This window comes from Coregonus clupeaformis, chromosome 12, assembly GCF_020615455.1.
Source record: "Coregonus clupeaformis isolate EN_2021a chromosome 12, ASM2061545v1, whole genome shotgun sequence".
NCBI lineage: Eukaryota > Metazoa > Chordata > Actinopteri > Salmoniformes > Salmonidae > Coregonus > Coregonus clupeaformis.
In genome coordinates this window covers 17601494-17626374 of record NC_059203.1, presented here as the reverse complement: position 1 = coordinate 17626374, position 24881 = coordinate 17601494, and the positions used below count along the sequence as shown (strand labels likewise).

Below are 24881 nucleotides of genomic sequence, written 5' to 3'. Positions count from 1 at the left end.
AATATATTATACATTTACCGGTTTCTCGCTATTATTTATACCGGGAAAAGGGAGTGGGGGGGGGGGTTTGGGCAGTAAAATCTCGGTAACCCGGTTCCCGCTATTCAACCCTAAACAGTATATGAATAGAAAAGGTGTGTACAGCAGTAGTTATCTAGGATGAGCCTTGACTAGAATACAGTATATAGATATGAAGTGGGTAAAACAGTATGTAAACATTATTAAAGTGACCAGTGTTCCATGACTATGTACATGGGGCAGCAGTCTCTAAGGTGCAGGGTAGAGTACTGGGTGGTAGCCGGCTAGTGACAGTGACTAAGTTCAGGGCAGGCTACTGGGTGGAGGCAGGCTAGTGGTGACCATTTAACAGTCTGATGGCCTGGAGATAGAAGCTGTTTTTCAGTCCAGCTTTGATAAACCTGTAATGTCTCCGATTTCTTGATGGTAGCGGGGTGAACAGGCCGTGGCTCGGGTGGTTCAGGTCCTTGATCATCTTCTTGGCCTTCCTGTGACACCGGGTGCTGTAGGTGTCCTGGAGGGCAGGCAGCGTGCCCCCGGTGATACGTTGGGCTGACCGCACCACCCTCTGGAGAGCCCTGCAGTTGCGGACGGTGCAATTGCACAGGGAGGGGTTCAAACCCAGGGCCCTGAGCTTAGTGATGAGCTTGGAGGGCACTATGGTGTTGAACGCTGAGCTGTAGTCGATGAACAGCATTCTTACATAGGTATTCCTCTTATCCAGATGGGATAGGGCAGTGTGCAGTGCAATGGTGATTGCGTCATCCGTGGATCTATTGGGGCGGTATGTGAATTGTAGTGGTTCTAGGGTGTCGGGTTAAGGTGGAGGTGATATGATCCTTAACTAGCCTCTCAATGACCTTCGTGATGACAGAAGTGAGTTCTACGGGGTGATAGTCATTTAGTTCAGTTACCTTCGCTTTCTTGGGTACATGAACAATGGTGGACATCTTGAAGCAAGTGGGGACAACAGACTGGGATAGGGAGATATTGAATAGGTTCATAAACACTCCAGCCAGCTAGTCTGCACATGCTCTGAGGACGCGGCTAGGGACGCTGTCTGGGCCGGCAGCGTTGCGAGGGTTAAATGTCTTAAATCACGTCGGCCAACGGAGAGCGAGAGCTCACAGTCCTCGTGAGCGTCGGCGGCTCAGTGTTTTCCTCGAAGCGGTCCACGGTGATGTTTAAGTCCGGGAGCGAGGCGTCGGTGTACGCGACGTGGCTGGTTCTCTCTTTATAATCCCTGACGTGTACGTCTGGTGTCCGAGCCGTCGAAGTGCGACTCCCCTTTGTCCCTGTGCTGTCGTTTCGCCTCTGATTGTCTAACGGAGGTCATAGCTGGACGGTTGTTACTCATCCATGTTCCCAGTCACCTCGCTGTGGTTAAACGCGGTGGTTCTCGCTTTCAGTTTTGCGCGAATGCTGCCATCTTCCCACGGTTTTTGGTTTGGATAAGTTCTAAATCGTCACAGTGGGAACAACATCCTCTATGCACTTCCTGATAAGCAGTAATGGGCAGTCACTAACATCATGGGACTTTCATAAATCGTTTTATTCTGTGTTACGGCATTCAACCCGCATAATGCATAGCGCATTTAACGTAGAAATAAATAATCAAATCCTAAATCGAAAACACCTCAAAAAGCACTAATTGCTCAGCACTACTAGTGCACTACTGTATGTGGCTTTGGCCAAAATAAGTGCACTTCATAGGGAATAAGGAACATTTCAGACTTGGCTCTATTCTCACAAAGCTATTTCTGTATAGTGCTGTGTCAGAGGGCATTTGCAACATGTCTTGAGCTGAAGTAATTCCTGAAAGTGGGTGAACTTTTAACACATCTCCTTATCAAACCAAGTACATCCCATATCAAAACCACAGATTATTTTCAGAATGCTTGTTTTAGAACTCTGTTTAGAATGCTTGTTTTAGAACTCTATTTAAAATGCTTGTTTTAGAACTCTATTTAAAATGCTTGTTTTAGAACTCCGTTTAGAATGCTTGTTTTAGAACTCCGTTTAGAATGCTTGTTTTAGAACTCCGTTTAGAATGCTTGTTTTAGAACTCTGTTTAGAATGCTTGTTTTAGAACTCCGTTTAGAATGCTTGTTTTAGAACTCCGTTTAGAATGCTTGTTTTAGAACTCCGTCGTCAGCCAACACCATCTCCAGGACATATTTCTTTGGTATCAAAAGAAAAAAGGAGAGTAGAAGACAGTTGTTTCAAACCTTTGAGGGTTTTCTTCAGATGAGAGAGAAGGCCTCCAAGTCGCTGCAGGTCAAAGTAGTCCACCTTCCCATTGTAGAAGAGCTGAGGGGGAACGTAAGCCTCTGGAGAGAGGAGAGGGGGAAGAGGAGGAGGAGAGAAGAGGATTACAATTACCATTGACGTAGTAGATGAAGACAGCGGCTATTGTGGCTAATTGCCCGTAAAGTAATTAAGATAATTATAAACTCAGTCCCCTGAGCAATAGGATGAGAGGGGAAAACAAACGTAGAAATGGCTTAGGAAACGCTTTTCTGTTAAATATCTCCCATTTTCCTATTAATACCAGGGGATGTGATGCCCTTAGCCTTTGATGTAGTAGATGGCTAAGAGTCTAATGGATACTGGGGGAAAAGTGAGCAGTGTGTTTAGTATTGGACAAGGTTCGTACAGACAGTGGCAAGACAAATTCAAGGACTTTCAAGTACGTTTTCAAGCACTAATATATATTTTCAAGGATTATCAATTTGTAATAGTTCATATTATGCAATTGTTTCTAGTCGCCACCAGATGGCAGTATATCATCACAACCATGGAAGAAAAATAACTTAGTATTCATCACTACTTTACAAGTTCTACTCAATAATACATTGTTTCACTACTTATATACTATATCCATGAGTGGTAAGTCAGTACTGATGATTTTGTAATTTGAGTAGTGATGAGCAGAGTTTTGGGACATGCCAACTGGTGAACACACATTTTCTATACACATTACTCCACAATTTCAGCTTAATTACTTTTTATTGGGCATTTGGGAATCTACTACTTAATAGCTACGAAAATGTGTCTTGCTTCCAACTGGCAGCTTTAGTGTCGCTCGGGAGAAGGGCGGGGGGGGCTGTGAGGAAAACGGCACCAGAACGGCAGGAGCACGGCCACTGCTTGATAAAGCGGAATATCGCGGGCGGTCCATGATTGAAGTGATTGGCAAAATCTGGAGGTTGTTGCAGAGAAAAAGTCACAATGTAGAACTGGCGCCAGCACAGGATGCAGTGTCGTGTCTTTCGCCCTTCACGTGGCTCTTCAGGGCCGATTCACCCATGCTCGCAATGTGAAAGTCTGACGCATTTTTTTGCAACTCACAGTGTGGGTTGGTTGGGTCCAGTGAGATGTAGTGGTAAAAAAATAGTGAGTAATCTATACTGAACAAAAACATAAAAAACGCAACATATAGTGTTGGTCCTATGTTTCATGAGCTGAAAATAAAAGATCCCAGAAATGTTCCATATGCACAAAAGGCAGAATTTAATCTACATTTGCCCGGCATTTTAGCTATCAATGTGACATTTGGCAGCTCCTAATCAGTCAGTTCTGTACCTGCCCGGCTGAGTGGCAGTGTGGGTGGAATGAGCGAGCTCGCCTGGCAATCACAGCGCAAAACACGTCAGGAAATAAAACTTGGTAGAAATTAAATTAGCAAGACCAAAACATTTGATCATTATCTGTTCCTCTCATTTTTAATTCAAGTACTTTTCAAGAACGAACTTGAGAAAATGACTTCTCCGAGTGCCAAATTCAAGTACTTTAAGCGCCTTGTGCGAAACCATGCACTTAGTTTAGAAAATCTACATAAAATGCAGCAATTGCATTCTTCTCATATTACTCTGCGGACCCCTGACTGGATGTTTAAACTGGAATACTTTGAGGGCTTTGCTCTGAGTAGGGTGAAGTTGCCCCTAGACACTGATCGAATGCGCTGATGGGTTTGAGGTCTCCTCCAAATCCTCTCCAACTGCAGGGTTAAAGGGATACTTTGGGATTTTGTCTAATGAACCCATTTTTCTATTTCCCCAGAGTCAGATGAACTCATGGATGTAATGTTTATGTATCCGCATCAAGTGAGAAGGAAGTTAGAGGTAGTTTTCGAAAGCCAATGCTAACTAGCGTTAGGGCAATGACTAGAAGTCTATGGTAACAGCTAGCATGCTAACACTCGTTAGCAACTTACTTCAAAACTGCAGGCAGAGACGAATATGGTATCCACGAGTTCATCTGACTCTGGGGAAGTATAAAAGGGCTTCATCGCCAAAATCCTGAAGTATCCCTTTAATAGAAGTAACTTGACATTGGTCTGTTGTATTCCCACTCAAAGTTTGAAGTTGGGTCGTTCTTGAATTAAAGGTGGCATTTGGGCATGGATTTGTCTTTTATTAAAATGTATATGTGAGTACATCTTCCCATTCTAAATCAACTAATATGGTAGCTTAATGACTTTAAATCATGTTTACCATTATGATAACACTGTGCAACCAGTAGGAGTAGTAACACCAATGATGGTAACACCAATTACACATTTTAGGTACATTTTCTGAAATGGAGGCCACAGATGCTCAAATGTAAAAAAGGTCCCTTAAACTATTTACTAAAATGGTATGATTAATCATTTTGCTCACAATGTTATTGCCCTGTTGATAGCCAAGATTAAAAAGAGCTACTATTTTATTTCTCAACTGGTAATTGAAGCGCACTTCCATTTCGCCATTCAATTGCATATAACGGTAGGCAGGCTTCAACACACCACTTTGCAATGAGCTGGAGGCAGTATGCATTTTGAAAACATACTTCATCGTTTGAAACCGGAACGTTTTACTACATATTATGAGGCATGTTCACCTTACCTAGCCAAGCCAATTATTTTTAAAGACTTGAAATGAAATATGAAACTAGTAGCCTATTTCTCATGTTATATTGGAATTATTTCATTGTCTAGTAACCAGAGGCACAATCCTAGTCATATTAGCAACCCCATGCTAGTGGTTACATCTTTAGATCTCCCCTCTTTCTAAAATTCTAATGGGTATTTCCATCTCTGTCTCATGAAAAAGCTCTCATGTGAGGTGCGCTTTTGACAACAGTGTTTTCCCGCTAATTGCATTATGGAACGAACATGCCTTGTGCGCATTGCTGCGCTTTATGATGTGAAGAAATAACAGTTTATCAACATTTGAAGCTAAACGTTCGGATCTGTTGCATCAGACTCATTGTTTTTTTTTTGTTGATGTAGCCTACTGGTGAATTAGTGATATATGGTCCCACAACTGTCCCAGAGTTTGTTTGGAATAGGCTATTTCTTTCTCGCAGAGAACGGCAAGCTGACCAATAGTATAGGTAAACTTTTCTCCTATGGGGGATAGTAGATTGACATAGGCTTCTGACTTTGCTGTTCATTACTCGTCTTGTTGGCTGAGGAAAAGTCAAAATGTGGACAGTTATACTAACATCTTCAAATGAACATCGGAATTCGATAAGGACGCACGCTGTTGCATGTTCTGTTAAGATGAATGACCATAATCTAAAAATGTGATTTCTGTCGTTCTAAGCACCGTGGGTGGACGCCCTAAATCGGGTTACACACCCCAATGCATATCAGTCCGGTAAATTTCTCAAATGTCCGGTAAATTTAAAATGCTGCTGTTCAAAAGTCCGGCGCCACATTTTCCCGAAAAAACAGAAACCCTGGTGTCTCTCACCGTCGCTGCTGACGCTGGCAGGGTTCCTCATCTTCCCTTCATCCCAGTAGCTCCTTACGGCCATGATGAGACGATGCAGGAAACACACCATGTATTCTGGAGGACACAGCGCCGTGGGATGCTGCAGGACACACGCAGGAAACACACCATGTTTTATGGAGGACACAGCGCTGTGAGGTGCTGAAAGATTCACACACACAGGAAACGCATCATCATCATCATCATCATCATCTCTTACCCCTCTGTTGCTGGCGTTCTCCTGTAGAAACTTCCTGAACTTATTCAGGAATATGTACCGCGACGCTTCACCCTGTGAGAGACAGAGGCAGCGATGGTCAGTGAGAGTTTTAGACATGTTCTAATGGAAGTATAACTGCATTATAGTGAAGGACACCAGAAAACAACAGCAGTAATGTGATTTTGATTCCCCCAGATATCCTGGGGGAAATCACATTTATTCATTTCAGCTCCTAGTGAAGCAAACGGCCTCAATGGTGCATCTCCAGCGAATAAATGTGTCAATGCTGACATTTCTGTACGTACATCGGGATAAAATGTTTTGCTAAAAATGGCCAAAATGAAAGTCTAAACCAAAGTAACGTACCGTCCCTTTGTCCTTGTTGTTGAGCATCAGCTTCAGGATCTGAACCTGCAACTCCTCCACCACTGACAGGACAGAAGAGACCGCACAGCTGAGCCAGAGAGCATTGAGCACAGTAAAATGCATTTATAAAACCTTTTTTTTAACATCAGCAGTTGTCACAAAGTGCTTTCACAGAACCAGGCCTGGACCACAAAGAGCAAGCAGAAGCAGGAACAGAAGCACAGGAAAGGGGGGGAAAAAAAACTCCCAAGGAAGAAAACGTAGAAAGGAACCCAACCTAGAGGGACCCAACCCAGAGGGACCCAACCTAGAGGGACCCAACCTAGAGGGACCCAACCTAGAGGGACCCAACCTAGAGGGACCCAACCTAGAGGGACCCAACCTAGAGGGACCCAACCTAGAGGGACCCAACCTAGAGGGACCCAACCTAGGAGGGACCCAACCTAGGAGGGACCCAACCTAGGAGGGACCCAACCTAGGAGGGACCCAACCTAGAGGGACCCAACCTAGGAGGGACCCAACCTAGGAGGGACCCAACCTAGGAGGGACCCAACCTAGAGGGACCCAACCTAGAGGGACCCAACCTAGAGGGACCCAACCTAGAGGGACCCAACCTAGAGGGACCCAACCTAGAGGGACCCAACCTAGAGGGACCCAACCTAGGAGGGACCCAACCTAGGAGGGACCCAACCCCTTCTGGCTGTACTGGGTAGACAGGCAGACAGAGAGACAGACAGACAGACAGGTGTGAGGGGGATTTTAACAGTAGTGGACATTACTTACCCTCAATCCTCTTCTTGAGCCTCTGACAGCCTCTCTCGTAGGCCCGGCGTCTCAGCCTCTCCTCTGCACTCTCATCTTTAGACTCCTTTCCCTAGTCACATGACAGGGGACTGATTGTATAGTCACATGACAGGGGACTGATTGTACTGTATTTCATACAACCACAGTTCCTGTTATCACTTTGTTACACTCGTAGAAATAAGCAGTGCTACCTAGAACCAAAAAGGATTCTTCAGTTGTCCCCATGGGTAAATCCTCTGAAAATAACGACTTTTGGTTCCAAGTGGAACCCTTTCACTAACAGAGGGTTTCCCAAACTCGGTCCTCGGGACCCCACTGATAATCAAGCCTTGATCATTTGAATCAGCTGTGTAGTGGTAGGGCAAAAACCTGGAAGCAAAACGGTGATCCTATGTGGACAAACGAATAACCTTTTTTTGTCTAAGAATGTAGCTAGAAATGTTATCCGCTTCTGAAACAACAACAAAAAATGATCGCCAAATCATTTGACATCCTTTTCAAACGTGTCTCGGTAATATAAAGATAACAAATATTATTTTTTATTTTGTTTCCCAGATGTCTTTGTTTTGTGACCTACTGAACATGGGACAGAAAACCCTCTACGCTTGAGAACAGGAATGTGATTGTTTCAGAGAAAACCCTCTACGCTTGCGAACAGGAATGTGACTGTTTCAGAGAAAACCCTCTACGCTTGAGAACAGGAATGTGATTGTTTCAGAGAAAACCCTCTACGCTTGCGAACAGGAATGTGACTGTTTCAGAGAAAACCCTCTACGCTTGAGAACAGGAATGTGATTGTTTCAGAGAAAACCCTCTACGCTTGAGAACAGGAATGTGATTGTTTCAGAGGAGAGATATGATTGTGGCTCTGTCCCAATTATCTCTCATTCCTCCCAAAGTGTGCACTTGTTCACTTCCCTTCACTGATTTTATAGGAAATGACTGGTATAAGAAAGATGGTGTAATTTCCCACTAGCCCATGCCTCCACCAATCCAATGCTTTTAGATTTGTGGAAAGTATAGAAAAAGTGCACACATCAGGTGAAAGGAGACACTACTGGGGCGCAACAGAGATGTATTGCCTGTACCTCTGAGAGGAGAGATGTGATTGGCTGTACCTCTGAGAGGAGAGCTGTGATTGGCTGTACCTCTTTGTCGAAGCGTGTGGGCCACCAGGTGGTGGGGATGAGTTCCTCTAGTCCCGCCTCCTTCACCCTCAGAGGAGTCTTAATGTAGAAGAACACCACCGAGCGCAGAACGTCAAACGTGTTGAGAGTTAAAGATCCTACACGTACCCAACAACATCCTACACGTACCCGACAACATCCTACACGTACCCGACAACATCCTACACGTACCCGACAACATCCTACACGTACCCGACAACATCCTACACGTACCCGACAACATCCTACACGTACCCGACAACATCCTACACGTACCCGACAACATCCTACACGTACCCGACAACATCCTACACGTACCCAACAACATCCTACACGTACCCAACAACATCCTACACGTACCCAACAACATCCTTCACATACCAAGTGGCACAGCGTGCAATACTACAAAGACGCTCACAGAGGCAGTCAAAATATACTGTAAAACACACCGTTCACACCGGAAAGTTGTAGGGGTCCAAGGACTGAGCCCTAGGGGGATATACAGCTGTGGAAAAATTTAAGAGACCACTGCAAAATTTTTCTTAAATCAGCATCTCTACATGTATGACAGCCATTCCATTCCAGTGTCTGTTGAACTCCAACACAGGCACACCTCATTCTACTGAATTAGGTACTGATTAGGTGATCACCTGAACCAAATCTTATTTAACGAGGAAAAGTATAAAAACCACTGCTGTGGTCATCACTATCATCTTGCAATAGGACCAGCTGGATGGCAAAAACAGTGCTAATAGTACCTCAAAAGTAATATAAATCAAAAAACAACTATTGACCATGCCAAAAGAGTTGAAAAGGGAAGTTTTGAGTGAGGAAAAGAAGGGTTCAATTCTGGCTTTACTGGCAGAGGGATACAGTGAGCGTCAGGTTGCTTCCATCCTTAAAATTTCAAAGACGGCGTTTCATAAGAACAAGGTCAAGCAGCAGACATTGGGGACAACAAAGCTACAGACCGGCAGAGGGCGAAAACGACTCTCTACTGACCGGGATGACCGCCAACTCATTCGAATGTCACTCAACAACCGTAGGATGACATCAAGTGACCTACAAAAATAATGGCAAACGGCATCTGGGGTGAAGTGCACGGCGAGGACGGTTCGAAACAGGCTCCTAGGGCCAGGGCTGAAGTCGTGCAAAGCTAGAAAAAAAGCCCTTCATCAATGATAAGCAAAGAAGAGCCAGGCTGAGGTTTGCAAAAGACCATAAGGACTGGAGTAAGGTAATCTTCTCTGATGAGTCCAATTTTCAGCTTTGCCCAAAACCTGGTTGTCTAATAGTTAGACGGAGACCTGGAGAGGCCTACAAGCCACAGTGTCTCGCACCCACTGTGAAATTTGGTGGAGGATCTGTGATGATCTGGGGGTGCTTCAGCAAGGCTGGAATCTGGCAGATTTGTCTTTGTGAAGGACGCATGAATCAAGCCACGTACAAGGTTGTCCTGGAAGAGAAAAATCTTCCTTTTGCTCTGACATTGTTCCCCAACTCTGAGGATTGGTTTTTCCAGCAGGACAATGTGCCATGCCACACAGCAAGGTCAATCTCCAGACCTGAACCCCATTGAAAACTTCTGGAATGTGATCAAGAGGAAGCTGGATGGTCACAAGCCATCAAACAAAGCCAAGCTGCTTGAATTTCTGCGCCAGGAGTGGCATAAAGTCACCCAACATCAATGTGAAAGACTGGTGGAGAGCATGCCAAGACACATGAAAGCTGTGATTGAAAATCAGGGTTATTCCACCAAATATTGATTTCTGAACTCTTCCTAAGTTAAAACATTAGTATTGTGTTGTTTGAAAATGAACATGAACTTATTTTCTTTGCATTATTCGAGGTCTGACAACACTGCATCTTTTTTTGTTATTTTGACCAGTTGTCATTTTCTGCACATAAATGCTCTACATGACAATATTGTTATTTGGAATTTGGGAGAAATGTTGTCAGTAGTTTATAGAATAAAACAAAAATGTTATTTTTACCCAAACACATACCTATAAATAGTAAAACCAGAGAAACTGATAATTTTGCAGTGGTCTCTTACTTTTTTCCGCAGCTGTATATCGTTTGGCAGAATCTTATCTTGAGCAACTAAAGAGCATTTACATTTTTGAGACAACTACATTGTCTCAAAATCATGATCATCGCAAGTACATCACCACTTACAATGTAATAATTATGAAGCATTATAAGCACGACATGAACCAATGAAAGGATATAGAACGTTGCTGAGCAGATACTTCCTGGACTTCTCATGGCGCAGGATAGCGGTCGTCAAACGTAGGTAGTGAATCTGGAGAATGTCACAGAAGACAAATTATAAGTCATATTGCAGTCACAATTACCATTAGAATATATTGAATATACACACTCCCAGACCCACCTACACCCACAGCTCTGAACTATGTAAATATCTGCAGAGCTGCTGGACATTTTTAACCACCTATCTCAGACTGTAACCTCCTCACCTCAACAAGCTCTCCTCCACTAAATGTGACAAGGACTAACTGAAAGACACCCAACTCCTAAACATGCGCACACACACACAGCTCTGAACCATGACAAGGACTAACTGAAAGACATCCTACTCCTACACAAACACAGCTGCTCCTTTGGTGCATCTAAGGTTTAACGTCAACATCGTAAATTCAAATTATTATTTATTTATGAGGTACTTCCTGAATTAACCGACTACGTATAATCACACCAAGGTGATATCTGATTGGCTGTCCATCGTCTCAGTGTCCTTCGTTTGGAGAAGATCTGAGGCTGTGTTTCAAATTACACCCTATTCCCTACATGGTGCACTACTTTGACCAGTGCAACATAGGGCACTAAAAGGGCGCTGGTGCAAAGTGGCGCACTACACAGTTTAATAAATAGGGTATCATTTGAGACACAGCCACTGTTCCTACTCTCCGCCTACAAGCAGCAACTCAAGAGGGAGCCACCAACACAGAGAATATTGAGGCACTGGACAGAGCAGGCAGAGTTAATGCTGCAGGATTGTTTTGAGAATACTGATCGAAATATGTTCTAAAAGATTCATCCACCCAGGACACGTCCATCAACATTGAGGAATATACATCGGCAGTCACAGGCTTCATTAGGAAATGTGATGATGATGATGATGATGATGATGTGCCCACAATCATAATCCGGACATACCCCAACCAAAAACACTGGATTAAAGGAGACATCCGTACCATGCTGAGAGCCCATACTGCAGCATTCAAAGTCAGCAGAACGAACACCGATGACTCGGTGGAGCGAACCATTCAAGGCAAGCAGGTACGAGCTCCGCAAATCCATTAGGGACGCAAAAAGACAACACAGACTCGCATCGCATGTGGAAAGGACTACAGACTATCACAGACTGCAAAGGCAGATCGAGCTAGTCTCCCTCTCAGACGAGCTTAACACATTCTATGAGTTTGACACATTCTATGCTCGCTTCGAGGCAGACAATACCGATTCATCCAGGAAGACTCCTGCTGCTCCGGACGAACAGGTGCTTTCGCTCTCCGATGTGGAAGTGAGGAAAACTCAAGAGTGAATACCCACAAAGCCACCGGCCCAGATGGCATCGCTGGCCACATCCTCAGAGTATGTGCTTACCAGATGGCAGGTATCTTCTCTGACATTTTCAACCTGTCCTTCTCCCAGGCTGTAGTCCCCACCTGCTTTAAGGCAACCACCCAGTGCCAGTGCCCAAGAAAAACAAAGGTGACATTCCCGTCGCGCTCACCTCGGTCATCATGAAGTGCTTTGAGAGGCTGGTCACGGCCCACATCAAGGCCAGCATACCAGTCACACTGGACCCACTCCAATCTGCCAACCGCTCCAACAGATCCATGGAAGATGACATTTCCATCACCATTCACACACATGGCCGTAACACATCTGGACAGGAGTAACACCTATGTGAGAACGCTGTTCATTGACTACAGTTCAGCATTCAGCACTATTGTTCCCTCCACATCACGAGGACTTGTCGTGGACTAACAACACCACCACCCTTGACAAGAGGACGTAACAGCGTCTCTACTTCCTGAGGCCACTGAAGAAATTTGGCATGCCGCCCCGGGTCAAATACTACCGCTGCACCATGGAGTGTCCTGACCGGTTGCATCACGGCCTGGTACGGGAATTGCTCCTTCCACGACCCAAGGCCTTCCAGCGGGTGGTGAAGATTGCCCAGGACATCACTGGGACCATGCTCCCACACATCCAGGACATCACTGGGACCATGCTCCCGCCCATCCAGGACATCACTGGGACCATGCTCCCACCCATCCAGGACATCACTGGGACCATGCTCCCACACATCCAGGACATCACTGGGACCATGCTCCCGCCCATCCAGGACATCACTGGGACCATGCTCCCACACATCCAGGACATCACTGGGACCATGCTCCCACCCATCCAGGACATCATTGGGACCATGCTCCCACACATCCAGGACATCACTGGGACCATGCTCCCACACATCCAGGACATCACTGGGACCATGCTCCCACACATCCAGGACATCACTGGGACCATGCTCCCACACATCCAGGACATCACTGGGACCATGCTCCCACACATCCAGGACATCACTGGGACCATGCTCCCACACATCCAGGACATCACTGGGACCATGCTCCCACACATCCAGAACATCACTGGGACCATGCTCCCACACATCCAGAACATCACTGGGACCATGCTCCCACACATCCAGGACATCACTGGGACCGTGCTCCCACACATCCAGGACATCACTGGGACCGTGCTCCCACACATCCAGGACATCACTGGGACCGTGCCCCCACTTATCCAGGACATCACTGGGACCATGCTCCCACACATCCAGGACATCACTGGGACCATGCTCCCACACATCCAGGACATCACTGGGACCATGCTCCCACACATCCAGGACATCACTGGGACCGTGCTCCCACCCATCCAGGACATCACTGGGACCATGCTCCCACACATCCAGGACATCACTGGGACCATGCTCCCACACATCCAGGACATCACTGGGACCATGCTCCCACACATCCACGACATCACTGGGACCATGCTCCCACACATCTACTCGAAAAGGTGCCTGAGGAAGGCCCGCAGCATCATCAAGGACCCCAGCCACGAGCTGTTCTCTCCCTTACTGTCGGGCAGACGGTATCGGAGCATGAGGTCTGATACCAACAGGCTCAGAGACAGTTTCTATCTACAAGCCACCAGACTGCTGAACACTTGAACTGGACTGACCACCTGCACTGACTCTCCTTAGCACACATGCACTCATTCACACACGTACATTCATGCTACACACACACACACACACACCTGCTGCTACCAGACTCTTATTATACTGCTCAGTTTATACACTAACCCCCCATCACGTGTAAATACTGGACTATATATAGTTCCTTCCTGTTTTATACTGATGGTAAAATGTTCATTCTATTCTACTGAGCCATTTCCTTTATGTTCCTATTCTCATCTTGTAGTATTATTATTAATAATAATAATAATAATGTCTTATTTAGTTAGACAATGTACATTAGGATCTCCTTCCTAATATTGAGTTGCACCCCCCTTTGTCCTCAGAAGAGCCTCAATTCCTCCACAGGGATTCCTGATACACACAGGAAACTGTTGAGCATGAAAAACCCAGCAGCGTTGCAGTTCTTGACCAGCAGCGTTGCAGTTCTTGACACAAACCGGTGCGTCTGGCACCTACTACCATACCCCGTTCAAAAGGCACTTAAATATTTTGTCTTGCCCATTCGCTCTCTAAATGACACACATACACAATCCATGTCTCAAAGCTTAAGCATCCTTCTTTAACCTGTCTCCTCCCCTTCATCTACACTGATTGAAGTGGATTTAACAAGTGACATCAATAAGGGATCGTAGCTTTCACCTGGATTTAACTAGGCAATCTATGTAATTGAAAGAGCAGGTGTTCCTAACGTTTTGTACCCTCAGTGTATCCCATGCGTATCCTGTAGATACGTCAGCAGAAGTGTCCACTTAATTTGGAGGGCTGAGGGTGTGTCTTTTACGTGTTTGGAACGCAGCCCAGGTATTGTACGGAGGGGGCGGAGTCTGAGACAGGAAGTAACTCTACAGGTATGCCAGGGCATGGTCAGTGGGCATGGTCTCCTACCTGGAAGCCCAGGTCGGGGATGATGGGGGAGAATCTGTAGGCCCTTAGCAGTGACATCATCAGTTGCTTCAGACACTCGTTCACCTCATAGTCCTGTACGGGCAGAGTCATCGCAAACAGAAAAACATGACATATGCACTTAGTCCCCAATCCTAATTTCGAGAGCTGCACGCATGACTTGAGTTTTTTTTGCACAAATCTACCGTTGACATCAATGCACGATTTACACAAAAGTTTTGAGTTAAGCGAGAAGATCTCCAAGCTAGGATTGGCCCCCCATACAGGTGCAGGAAATATGTTCAGCAAAGACTAGCTAGTGTTGGCTACATGCTAGGCCAGATGCTCACCTCCATGAGCAGCCAGAAGTAGGGGTAGAAATAGAGATTAGGGTGTAGAGGTGGAGGTTAAAGGGTAGGTACTAACCTCCATGAGAAGCCAGAAGAGGTCTAGGAGCTGCTGTATGAGAGGATGTTCGTCCACTGAGCCGCCCCCCTCCAGTATACCCAGTAGGAAGTTCATCAGCACATCTTCTACCAGATACACCTTACACTGTAGAGGCAGATACTCAACATATTACACTGGAGAGGCAGATACTCAACATATTACACTGGAGAGGCAGATACTCAACATATTACACTGGAGACAAGAATACACACAAGATAAATTATGAGACATGAACAATGTTTTGATCCCCATTGGGATCTCCTCAACAGACAACATTGCGAACCACATTGCAGAATCAATTTGCGAAGAACATCGGCCCAAAAAGGAAAAATGTACACCAGTTTCCACTGCAGTCATTTAGCTGTGACGATACGCCACTGCAAAATCATTGCCGCCACTCCCCCAACAATATGGACAAAATATTTCTGCCGAGGCGCACTTTAAAGATGCTAGAACAGTCCACATGTACTTTTCCTCTGCAAACAAAATGAGTAATGAATAGAAAAACCAGACTACCATAGTAGAGTAGCTGATCTACCTAGTTGGCTGGTTGTTGTGTGTTCTACGCCAGATAAATATATTTTTTTCTGTGAGAAATACAGACAGGGGACGTGTTACCCCGTGTGGCAGGTTACCCTAACATGTAGAACACATTATATTCACCATGTTTATGCACTTTTTTTGGGACATGCAAATTCATCAATATAATGCTAACTAGTCCCTAAAATATCCCATTTGGGATCTAGCTAATGATTAGCCCAATAGGGTAAATGCAGATGGGCAAACCCCATGCTTCACCCTATTTATTTAGAGCCAATATGCTACATCAGTTGGGCTACAGATGATAATGTTTATTGCTAATAGCGTACCTGATAATATGCATGGTCCAATAACATAATCCCATTTTTCTTTTCACAATATGTTATTGGGCTCATTTCTGGAGGTGGAAATTATATTTTAGATGGTGTCGGCATAATTTCATTTTTCATTCATTTAACAGTAGAATGTTATTTATTTTTTATTTTTTTAAGTCACCAGAACATAAATCCAAAAGAATCTTCACTCACCATAAGTGGAGCAAAGTAGTTGAAGATGTGTGCCAGAGTAACTAGGGTGGTGGGCTCTCCGTGTAGGCTCCAGCAGGCAATATCTTTCTCCACCACCTTCTCCTCCTGTTGGGAAGATAAAAGGTTAACAGACGATGGGCAAACAATTCCGGAAACTTCCACAAATTTCCCATGTTAAAAAAAAAAAAAATCCTGGTTAATGGATTCCCGGAGTAAGGAAATAAGATGGTAATCCTCCAACCGGGTTTTCTGAAAAACCTGGGAATTTTAGGAACGTTTATGTAATTTCCGAACATATTTACACACACATTTCTAACGCAAATGAATCGTAAGATAAATTAATAATGACAATTTTTAACACAGTATTCACATATATATTACTCATATATATATATATGAGCACTTCAGTATCTGTGAGGTTACACCCCATCCCACATCTGTTTAACAACAAAGTGGCAAATTGACCGCTTTGTTGACGTTTGAATCCCAGATCAGCCCTTTATGTTACCTGTGTGTCTATGGTGGTGGACAGGACCGTCTTGATATAACCTAGCAGTTTGTGAGCCCTGAGGATGTCTGCAGTTGGCGGGTTCTGGAGGGGCAGGTAGCCCTCTACGGGGTATCTGAGGGGGCGACTGCCGAAGTTGAACGCCACCGACTCTTTAAAGGACAGGCTAATAGCAGGGAAATAGGCTATTCCTGGACCCATCTTAATGTTGCTGAACGCTGTGCCCAGTGACTGGCCATTCCTGGGAGAGGGAAGGGAATCCAAGAGATTAAAGCTACTTTAATATCACCACAAATTAACGTTAAAAAATATCACAACATGAGAGAATATGGTAAACAAGCTGAAAATAAATAAAGTCATTTTCACAAATCGACACGTATATATTGTGATTAGAAAACAGTGATGACTTACAGGCAGAATGTGATGGTTCCCTCGTCAAGGTCTATCAAACAGCTCACTATGTCTCCAGCCGCCCATGACTACAAACAAGAAACAACATGTCAGGACATCACGTTAGCTAGCACGCGACACCATAACAAAACCTTGCTCTCGATCGACCACTGTGATCTTCTCACCTTGCCATAGTTAGTGGTTGTTACGTTCCACTTCCTGACTCTGTTTCCATCGTAAGCGTACGAGTCTGGAGTGTCGCCCACGCCTTCCTGATCATAGAGAAAACATCCATTACAGTCCCACTATACACCAGTGGAGGCTCATAATAACGGAACGGGGAACAGAGCGAATGGAATGGCATTAAACACGTTTGATGTACTTGACACCATTCCACTCCAGCCATTACCACAAGCCAGCCCTCCTCAATTAAAGGTACCACCAACCGCCTGTGCTATACACACCCTCCTGATGAAAGAGAAAACATAAGCTGAACAACAATATAAAAAACGCAACATGTAAAGTGTTGGTTCCAATGTTTCATTGAGCTGAAATAAAAAGATCCCAGAAATGTTCCATACGCACAAAAAGCGTATTTCTCTCAAATGTTGTGCACAAATTTGTTTGCATCCCTGTTAGTGAGCATTTCTCCTTTGCCAAGATAATCCATCCACCTGACAGGTGTGGCATATCAAGAAGCAGACTAAACAGCATGATCATTACACAGGTACACCTTGTGCTGGGGACAATAAAAGGGCGTGCAGTTTTGTCACACCACACAATGCCACAGATGTCTCAAGTTGAGGGAGCATGCAATTGCATTGCTGACTGCAGGAATGTCCACCAGAGCTGTTGCCAGAGAATTTAATGTTAATTTCTCTACCATAAGCCACCTCCAACTTCGTTTTAGAGAATTTGGCAGTACGTCTAACCAGCCTCACAACCGCAGACCACATATAACCACGCCAGCCCACATTCTGCAGGATTCACAACAATACACAAATCTAAAAGTAAAAGAATGGAATTAAGAAATATGTAACCATGCCAGCCCAGGACCTCCACATCCGGCTTTTTCACCAGCAGGATCTTCTGAGACCAGCCACCCTGACAGCTGATGAAACTGTGGGTTAGCACAACTGAAGAATTTCTGCACAAGCTGTCAAAACCGTCTCAGGGAAGCTCATCTGCATGCTCGTCATCCTCACCAGGGTCTTGAACTGACTGCAGTTTGGCGCAGTAACCGACTTCAGTGGGCAAATGCTCACCTTCGATGGCCACTGCCATGCTAGAAAAGTGTGCTCTTCACGGCTGAATCCCGGTTTCAACTGTACCGGGCAGATGGCGTCATGTGGGCGAGCAGATTGCTGATGTCAATGTTATGAACAGAGTGCCCCATGGTGGGGTTATGGTATGGGCAGGCATAAGCTACGGACAATGAACACAATTGCATTTTATCGATGGCAATTTGAATGCACAGAGATACCGTGACGACATCCTGAGGCCCATTGTCGTGCCAATCATCCGCCGCCATCACCTCATGTTCAGCATGATAACGCACGGCCCCATGTCGCAAGGATCTGTACACAATTCCTGGAAGATGAAAATGTCCCAGTTCTTCTATGGCCTGCATACTCACCAGACATGTCTACTATTGAGCATGTTTGGGATGCTCTGGAGTGACCAACAGATGAATATCTGTATTTCCAGTCATGTGAAACCCATAGATTAGGGCGTAAGGAATTTATTTCAATTGACTGATTTCCTTATATAAACTAGCTCACTAAAATCTTTGAAATTGTTGCATGTTGCGTTTATATTTTTGTTCAGTGTACCTTACAGTAACACTATACCTAAAGCCCTGCAGATATAATGCATTATGAGGCAGTCATGTATGACCCCCTTATAAATTACAGAATAAGTTGGTACAGGTTCACCCTCATAGGGCCCAGGAGTTTTTCCCTGACCATGTTATAATAATAATAATAATAATAATAATATAATAATATGCCATTTAGCAGACGCTTTTATCCAAAGCGACTTACAGTCATGTGTGCATACATTTTTACGTATGGGTGGTCCCGAATATCGAACCCACTACCCTGGCGTTACAAGCGCCGTGCTCTACCAATTGAGCTACAGAGGACCACTGTTGATCTTCATAAGGCCCAGGAGATCTAAGGCAACAGCTAGGGCCCTTAGTTCTAAGACAACAGCTAGGGCCCAGGAGATCTAAGACAACAGCTAGGGCCCTTAGTTCTAAGACAACAGCTAGGGCCCAGGAGATCTAAGACAACAGCTAGGGCCCTTAGTTCTAAGACAACAGCTAGGGCCCAGGAGATCTAAGACAACAGCTAGGGCCCTTAGATCTAAGGCAACAGCTAGGGCCCAGGAGATCTAAGACAACAGCTAGGGCCCAGGAGATCTAAGACAACAGCTAGGGCCCTTAGATCTAAGGCAACAGCTAGGGCCCAGGAGATCTAAGACAACAGCTAGGGCCCTTAGATCTAAGGCAACAGCTAGGGCCCAGGAGATCTAAGGCAACAGCTAGGGCCCAGGAGATCTAAGACAACAGCTAGGGCCCAGGAGATCTAAGACAACAGCTAGGGCCCTTAGATCTATGGCAACAGCTAGGGCCCAGGAGATCTAAGACAACAGCTAGGGCCCTTAGATCTAAGACAACAGCTAGGGCCCAGGAGATCTAAGGCAACAGCTAGGGCCCTTAGATCTAAGGCAACAGCTAGGGCCCAGGAGATCTAAGACAACAGCTAGGGCCCAGGAGATCTAAGACAACAGCTAGGGCCCTTAGACCTAAGGCAACAGCTAGGGCCCAGGAGATCTAAGGCAACAGCTAGGGCCCAGGAGATCTAAGACAACAGCTAGGGCCCTTAGATCTAAGACAACAGCTAGGGCCCAGGAGATCTAAGGCAACAGCTAGGGCCCAGGAGATCTAAGACAACAGCTAGGGCCCTTAGATCTAAGACAACAGCTAGGGCCCTTAGTTTACCCTGATCATTTCATCTGATGGTCCAAATGTCTTTAGAGGACAGAGGAGAGTGGAGAAACACAGACAGGCTATACGCCTGTATAGGGGCGACAATATCAATCACATTTATTTATAAAGCCCTTTTACATCAGCAGATGTCACAAAGTGCTTATACAGAAACCCAGTCTAAAACCCCAAACAGCAAGCAATGCAGATTTAGAACCACGTGGCTAGGGAAAAACTCCCTAGAAAGGCAGGAACCTAGGAAGAAACCTAGAGAGGAACCAGGCTCTGAGGGGTGGTCAGTCCTCTTCTGGCTGTGCCGGGTGGAGACTATAAAAGTGCATGGCCATTAAGGCCAGATTATTCTTCAAGATGTTCAAACGTTCATAGATGACCAGCAAGGTCAAATAATAATCACGATACTAGACCATCTCTTCTTCAACTAGGGCCCTGAGTAGTTCCTGGTCAGGTCACATGGTCAGGTAAACCTCCTGGCCCCGTCCTGATGGTTGGTTGTTCCGGGGTGTATCAGTAATGGCACCCTATTCCCTATATAGTGCACAACTTCTACATTTACATTTTAGTCATTTAGCAGACGCTCTTATCCAGAGCGACTTACAGGAGCAATTAGGGTTACGTGCCTTGCTCAAGGGCACATCGACAGATTTTTCACATAGTCGGCTCGGGGATTAGAACCAGCGACCTTTCAGTTACTGGCACAATGCTCTTAAACCACTAAGCTACCTGCCGCCCCAAGTCAGCCCTGATATAAGGGACAGGATAGGGTGCCATTTCTGACAGAACCACAGTGAACCTGCTGTACCTCCTGGTTGAACCTACAGTTCACAGTGTACCATCCTATCAGACACTCAATATATGGTTCTGTTCTGGTTATAAGAATGATCTTACCTCCTGGTTGAACCTGCAGTTCACAGTGTCCCATCCTATCAGACACTCAATATATGGTTCTGTTCTGGTTATAAGAATGATCTTACCTCCTGGTTGAACCTGCAGTTCACAGTGCACCATCCTATCTGCATCAGGCCCTGTGACGAGATCAGCACCTCGTACGCCCATTTCCCTGGAATCCATGGCACAGTAATCAACGTTAAGACATGCTTCTGTACCAACATGCGATTGGTCCGATTTTTTTTTTTTTTAGTAAGACCTGTATATCAAGTAAAAAGAATGATAGTGTAGTATTGTCTTGCTGTTGAAGTACTTACCTCTGTATACACAGGTAGTAGCTCTAATGGAACTGAAATTACTATGACCTATGACCTGGAAAGAAAATAATGATCACACAGTACAAGTGACAACAGATGGAGGAAAACGACCAATCAGAAACAGATGTTTAGGTACACCCTAGAACTGATTCTAGATCACTCAGATTGGATTCTTAAGACACATTCTAATTCTAAAATTTTGTCACTTAGCAGCGGCTCTTATCCAGAGAGTGCACACATTTTCATACTTTTTTGTACTGGTCCCCCCCCCCCTTGGGAATCGAACCCAAAACCCTGCCGTTGCAAACGCCATGCTCTACCAACTTGAGCCCAACCCCAAGGCTATGGTTCTCACCCCCAGAAGGTCATCGTCTACAAACAGGAGGCCTTCGAAGCCACTGGTGTGATCCAGGACCACGGTCAAAGGACCTAGACAACCGTCCACTGGCTGATCTGGAGAGGAGGAGAGACTCGTTTCAGTTTGGTGTGGTGAAAGAGATTGTCCCATACATATAAATCCAGTAGATTTATTGCCTGTTCGGTTGACCGGTCAGTCCCTAACTCTTCCGTTCGTATCTTTTGAGGTTAATCTGTAGTTTCACAGTAAGTTAAGTTTCATATCACACCTAACAAGGCAGTACACAGAGGATGTCGTTTCCAGTATTGAGATTGTTAAAAAGAAGTTGCTGTGGATCCCTATGGCTATTTCATCAGTAGATGGCCGGCACAGCTCTTCATGGACGGTTAATTGCGATCCAATAGCCAATGACTTCATAAATAAATGCCACCGGCTGGGGTGGAGAGGATAAAAAAGTATTTACTCCATCACCACAAACGGATAGCTTTATGAACATGTGGGTCTGGTGTCCTCAGTAGAATGTGTGTGTGTGTGTGTGTTTGTGTGTGTGTGTACACACACCTCTGGTGTCCTCAGTAGGCTCTCCCTCCGTTAATAGCCTCTCCAGATGAGCTCCCAGGTCCTGGAAGCCCAGAGGTTTCCTAAGGATGAAAAAAAACAACCATCAGACAACATTCACCACACATTTCCTCCTTGGCCTGATAGTGGTTTGTGGTCGTTTCATCTTCCTAAAGTTGAATGTACTTATTTATATTTGTAAAAGAAGGTTCCCGGAAGACAGCTTAGATCCCTTCAAAAGTGCATTGCTGACACGTTTCGGTTACAATAGTTTTTTGTCGAAGTACTTATTTTATGTCGTTCCCTAAAAATGTTACTCAAACCTTTCCTCAGAGACCCCCCACCACCCCCCCAGACGTTTCAGTGTTATTGTAGCCCTGAACTGACACACCTGATTGAACTAGTCAAGGGATTGATGATACCACCATAATTTACCCACTAAAAACACCTTTAGAGTAAATAGTGATTATAAAAAGGTAGGGCCCACATAGCTTGTGTTTCTGCAGGCAAATATTTTCACCGGTTAATTATTAAGTGAGCTGAGAAAATGTTTTCTGTCCCACCTAATTTAGAACACTATAAAAAAAAGTAGTAAGCGCAGTCATGGTGGTGACAGGTGATGCGTGGGTCAGCCGTTTGTTCAACCGTCACCCGCCCGCAATTGCTAATAACCCATCCGCAACCGCACGAATACAGGTCTATGTAATAAAGTGAGGACCGCACCCGACCGGAACCCGCAAATAGGCCGATAGAAAAATGTGCTGTATGGTCAGAGACGGGGTTGCGGTATTAATTTTTTTTAAACCCTAATTTAGATAGGCTATGTTTCTACTTATATGTTACTCAACTTGTCTATAAATTAGACACATGCAGCTTCTCTTCTGTCATTACGCAGCCTTATAAGACTAAATAAACCAGAATAATGTCATAAAATCGATGAATGCTTCAGTCTAGTTGACGTCGGTAAAGTTCTCTGTTCTCTGGCTTCTCTCATGCAGCAGACGTTTAGAAATGCAATAACAACAAAATAGGAAGGATCTTCCGTGCTAAATTTCCAAATGACATCAGTTTGACCAGTTTTAAGGAAATTAAAAGCTGTGAAAATTGACCCAACATGTTTCTGGATGCATATTTTATATGGTTGAAAAAACAAATCCGCTTTTATGATGCTGATAAATATGCACCATTAAAAACAGCCCCTAAACGCACATTCGTTCTCTCAAAACGCTGAAATAATTTCATTTGGTGTATCATTTTACAGCAATAAATGCTTAATTCTGCAGGAGTTCATATCATATTAAGGCTACATGAGAGGTTATAGACCTACAGTCAGCCTCCAGATTTCAGTTAAGTCTACTATTCCATTTAACCATCTGAACAGTAGGCTTAGAGTTCAAATATGGCACGTCAAGTGGCGGCAGGTAGCTTAGTGGTTAAGAGCGTTGTGCCAGTAAATCGAAAGGTCGCTGGTTCAAAATCCCCGAGCCGACTAGGTGAAAAAACTGCCGATGTGCCCTTGAGCAAGGCACTTAACCCTAATTACTCCTGTAAGTCGCTCTGAATAAGAGCGTCTGCTAAATGACTAAAATGTAAATGTGAGTGAAGTCCCCGTCTTGCGCCTCACAATAAATCACACATAAAAACAGCGATCAACCTCCTTTACCACTTCACCAACTCTTTCCCAAACATAACGCTCTGGCCCTCCCTTCCCTTGATTACAACTCTCCATTTCACAGCTTTTATCTTATTGAATTCAACTCGGACATTGCCCCTTCTTGCCTCAGTGGATCGACATTAACTTTTTTGCTGCCGAAGTTCTTATTTATTTAACCTTGATTTATACAGGAAGTACGAGGGAGACCTGGCAAAGGGGATCCAGAGAACAAGATCCAAAAAAAGAGGACAAGTAAAACACACTTTTTTTCCACTTTCACTGTCTGTCAAAGCCATCCCAATGAATCCTCGTCAACTAGTAGTGTTAGAGGCAGCTCATTTTCCCTCCTGGTCTGTCTTCATACCCTATCTATAGAGCCGTGCCGGGGGGGGAAACCCGACCCTGAGCCCCCTGGACTACTGGGGAATGGGGACACATGGATTCAAACTGTATCCATCCCCCCCAAATTACTTGGAGCGTTTGCTTTCGCTTGAGAACCTGATGGACGAGGTAGCCGAGGTTCGCGCCATTCGGACCATTTCATTGGCTCCGTTGCGCCAGGCAAGCTCAAATTGGGCACGGTTTTTTAAAAAAGACTTGAAAGAAAACTAATACTATTTGAAGCCAGGTCTGGAATGGAGACATGGATCAGTTGCTCCATACCTCTATGATACCACACACACACACACCAATGTTACTTTCAACATCTGAACTGTTGCTTAAGCATAACACTAGATAAACATAGCACATCTAGGTTGCTTAGAAAACAAAACTGGAAAAGGACTGGGGTTGCTTCCCAAATGACACCCTATTCCCTATGCTGTGACCTGGGGCCGTACGTATCAAGTGTCTCAGAGTAGCTGTGCTGATTTAGGATCAGTTTTGCCTTTTAGATCAGGGATTTTTCTGCCATTGAAATCCTTGGGGCGGGCCGCATAAGCGTTTTATCGGGTCGCCTTTATCCAAACAATTTTTTTTTTTTATTATATATTTATGGGATGGAAAAATGCTTTCAGTGTGTAAACTTAAACAACTAAAAAAAAAAGTATGTTTTTCTTACATAATATAATCTTTGACAACTAACAAATCACCTAAATATAAGCTAGACAGTCAGGGAGAATTAAATTCCAAAAACAAATTTAGCAGTATTGATTTTGTTATTATGTTTGAGCAAAAGCC

General features: G+C 44.7%; 1 protein-coding gene across 3 annotated transcripts in view; it reads right to left on the bottom strand.

Moving 5' to 3' along the window:
- Positions 1–24881, bottom strand: part of LOC121578809 (E3 ubiquitin-protein ligase RNF123) — a 266423-nt gene that overhangs the window by 238686 nt on the left and 2856 nt on the right. For 2 of the 3 annotated variants that reach the window (XM_045223719.1, XM_045223720.1), the window contains exons 4-20: positions 22052–22131; positions 21488–21585; positions 21133–21187; positions 20902–20987; positions 17106–17192; positions 16942–17009; positions 16531–16771; positions 16023–16127; positions 14935–15060; positions 14512–14604; positions 10562–10635; positions 8283–8430; positions 7144–7234; positions 6361–6422; positions 5995–6066; positions 5757–5877; positions 2247–2348 (exon numbers count right to left, since the gene is read on the bottom strand). In XM_045223719.1, coding sequence (XP_045079654.1) covers positions 2247–2348; positions 5757–5877; positions 5995–6066; positions 6361–6422; positions 7144–7234; positions 8283–8430; positions 10562–10635; positions 14512–14604; positions 14935–15060; positions 16023–16127; positions 16531–16771; positions 16942–17009; positions 17106–17192; positions 20902–20987; positions 21133–21187; positions 21488–21585; positions 22052–22131 — 1709 coding nt within the window. The remainder of the gene's footprint in view (positions 1–2246; positions 2349–5756; positions 5878–5994; positions 6067–6360; positions 6423–7143; positions 7235–8282; positions 8431–10561; positions 10636–14511; positions 14605–14934; positions 15061–16022; positions 16128–16530; positions 16772–16941; positions 17010–17105; positions 17193–20901; positions 20988–21132; positions 21188–21487; positions 21586–22051; positions 22132–24881) is intronic. The other variant, XM_045223721.1, reaches the window with a different exon arrangement.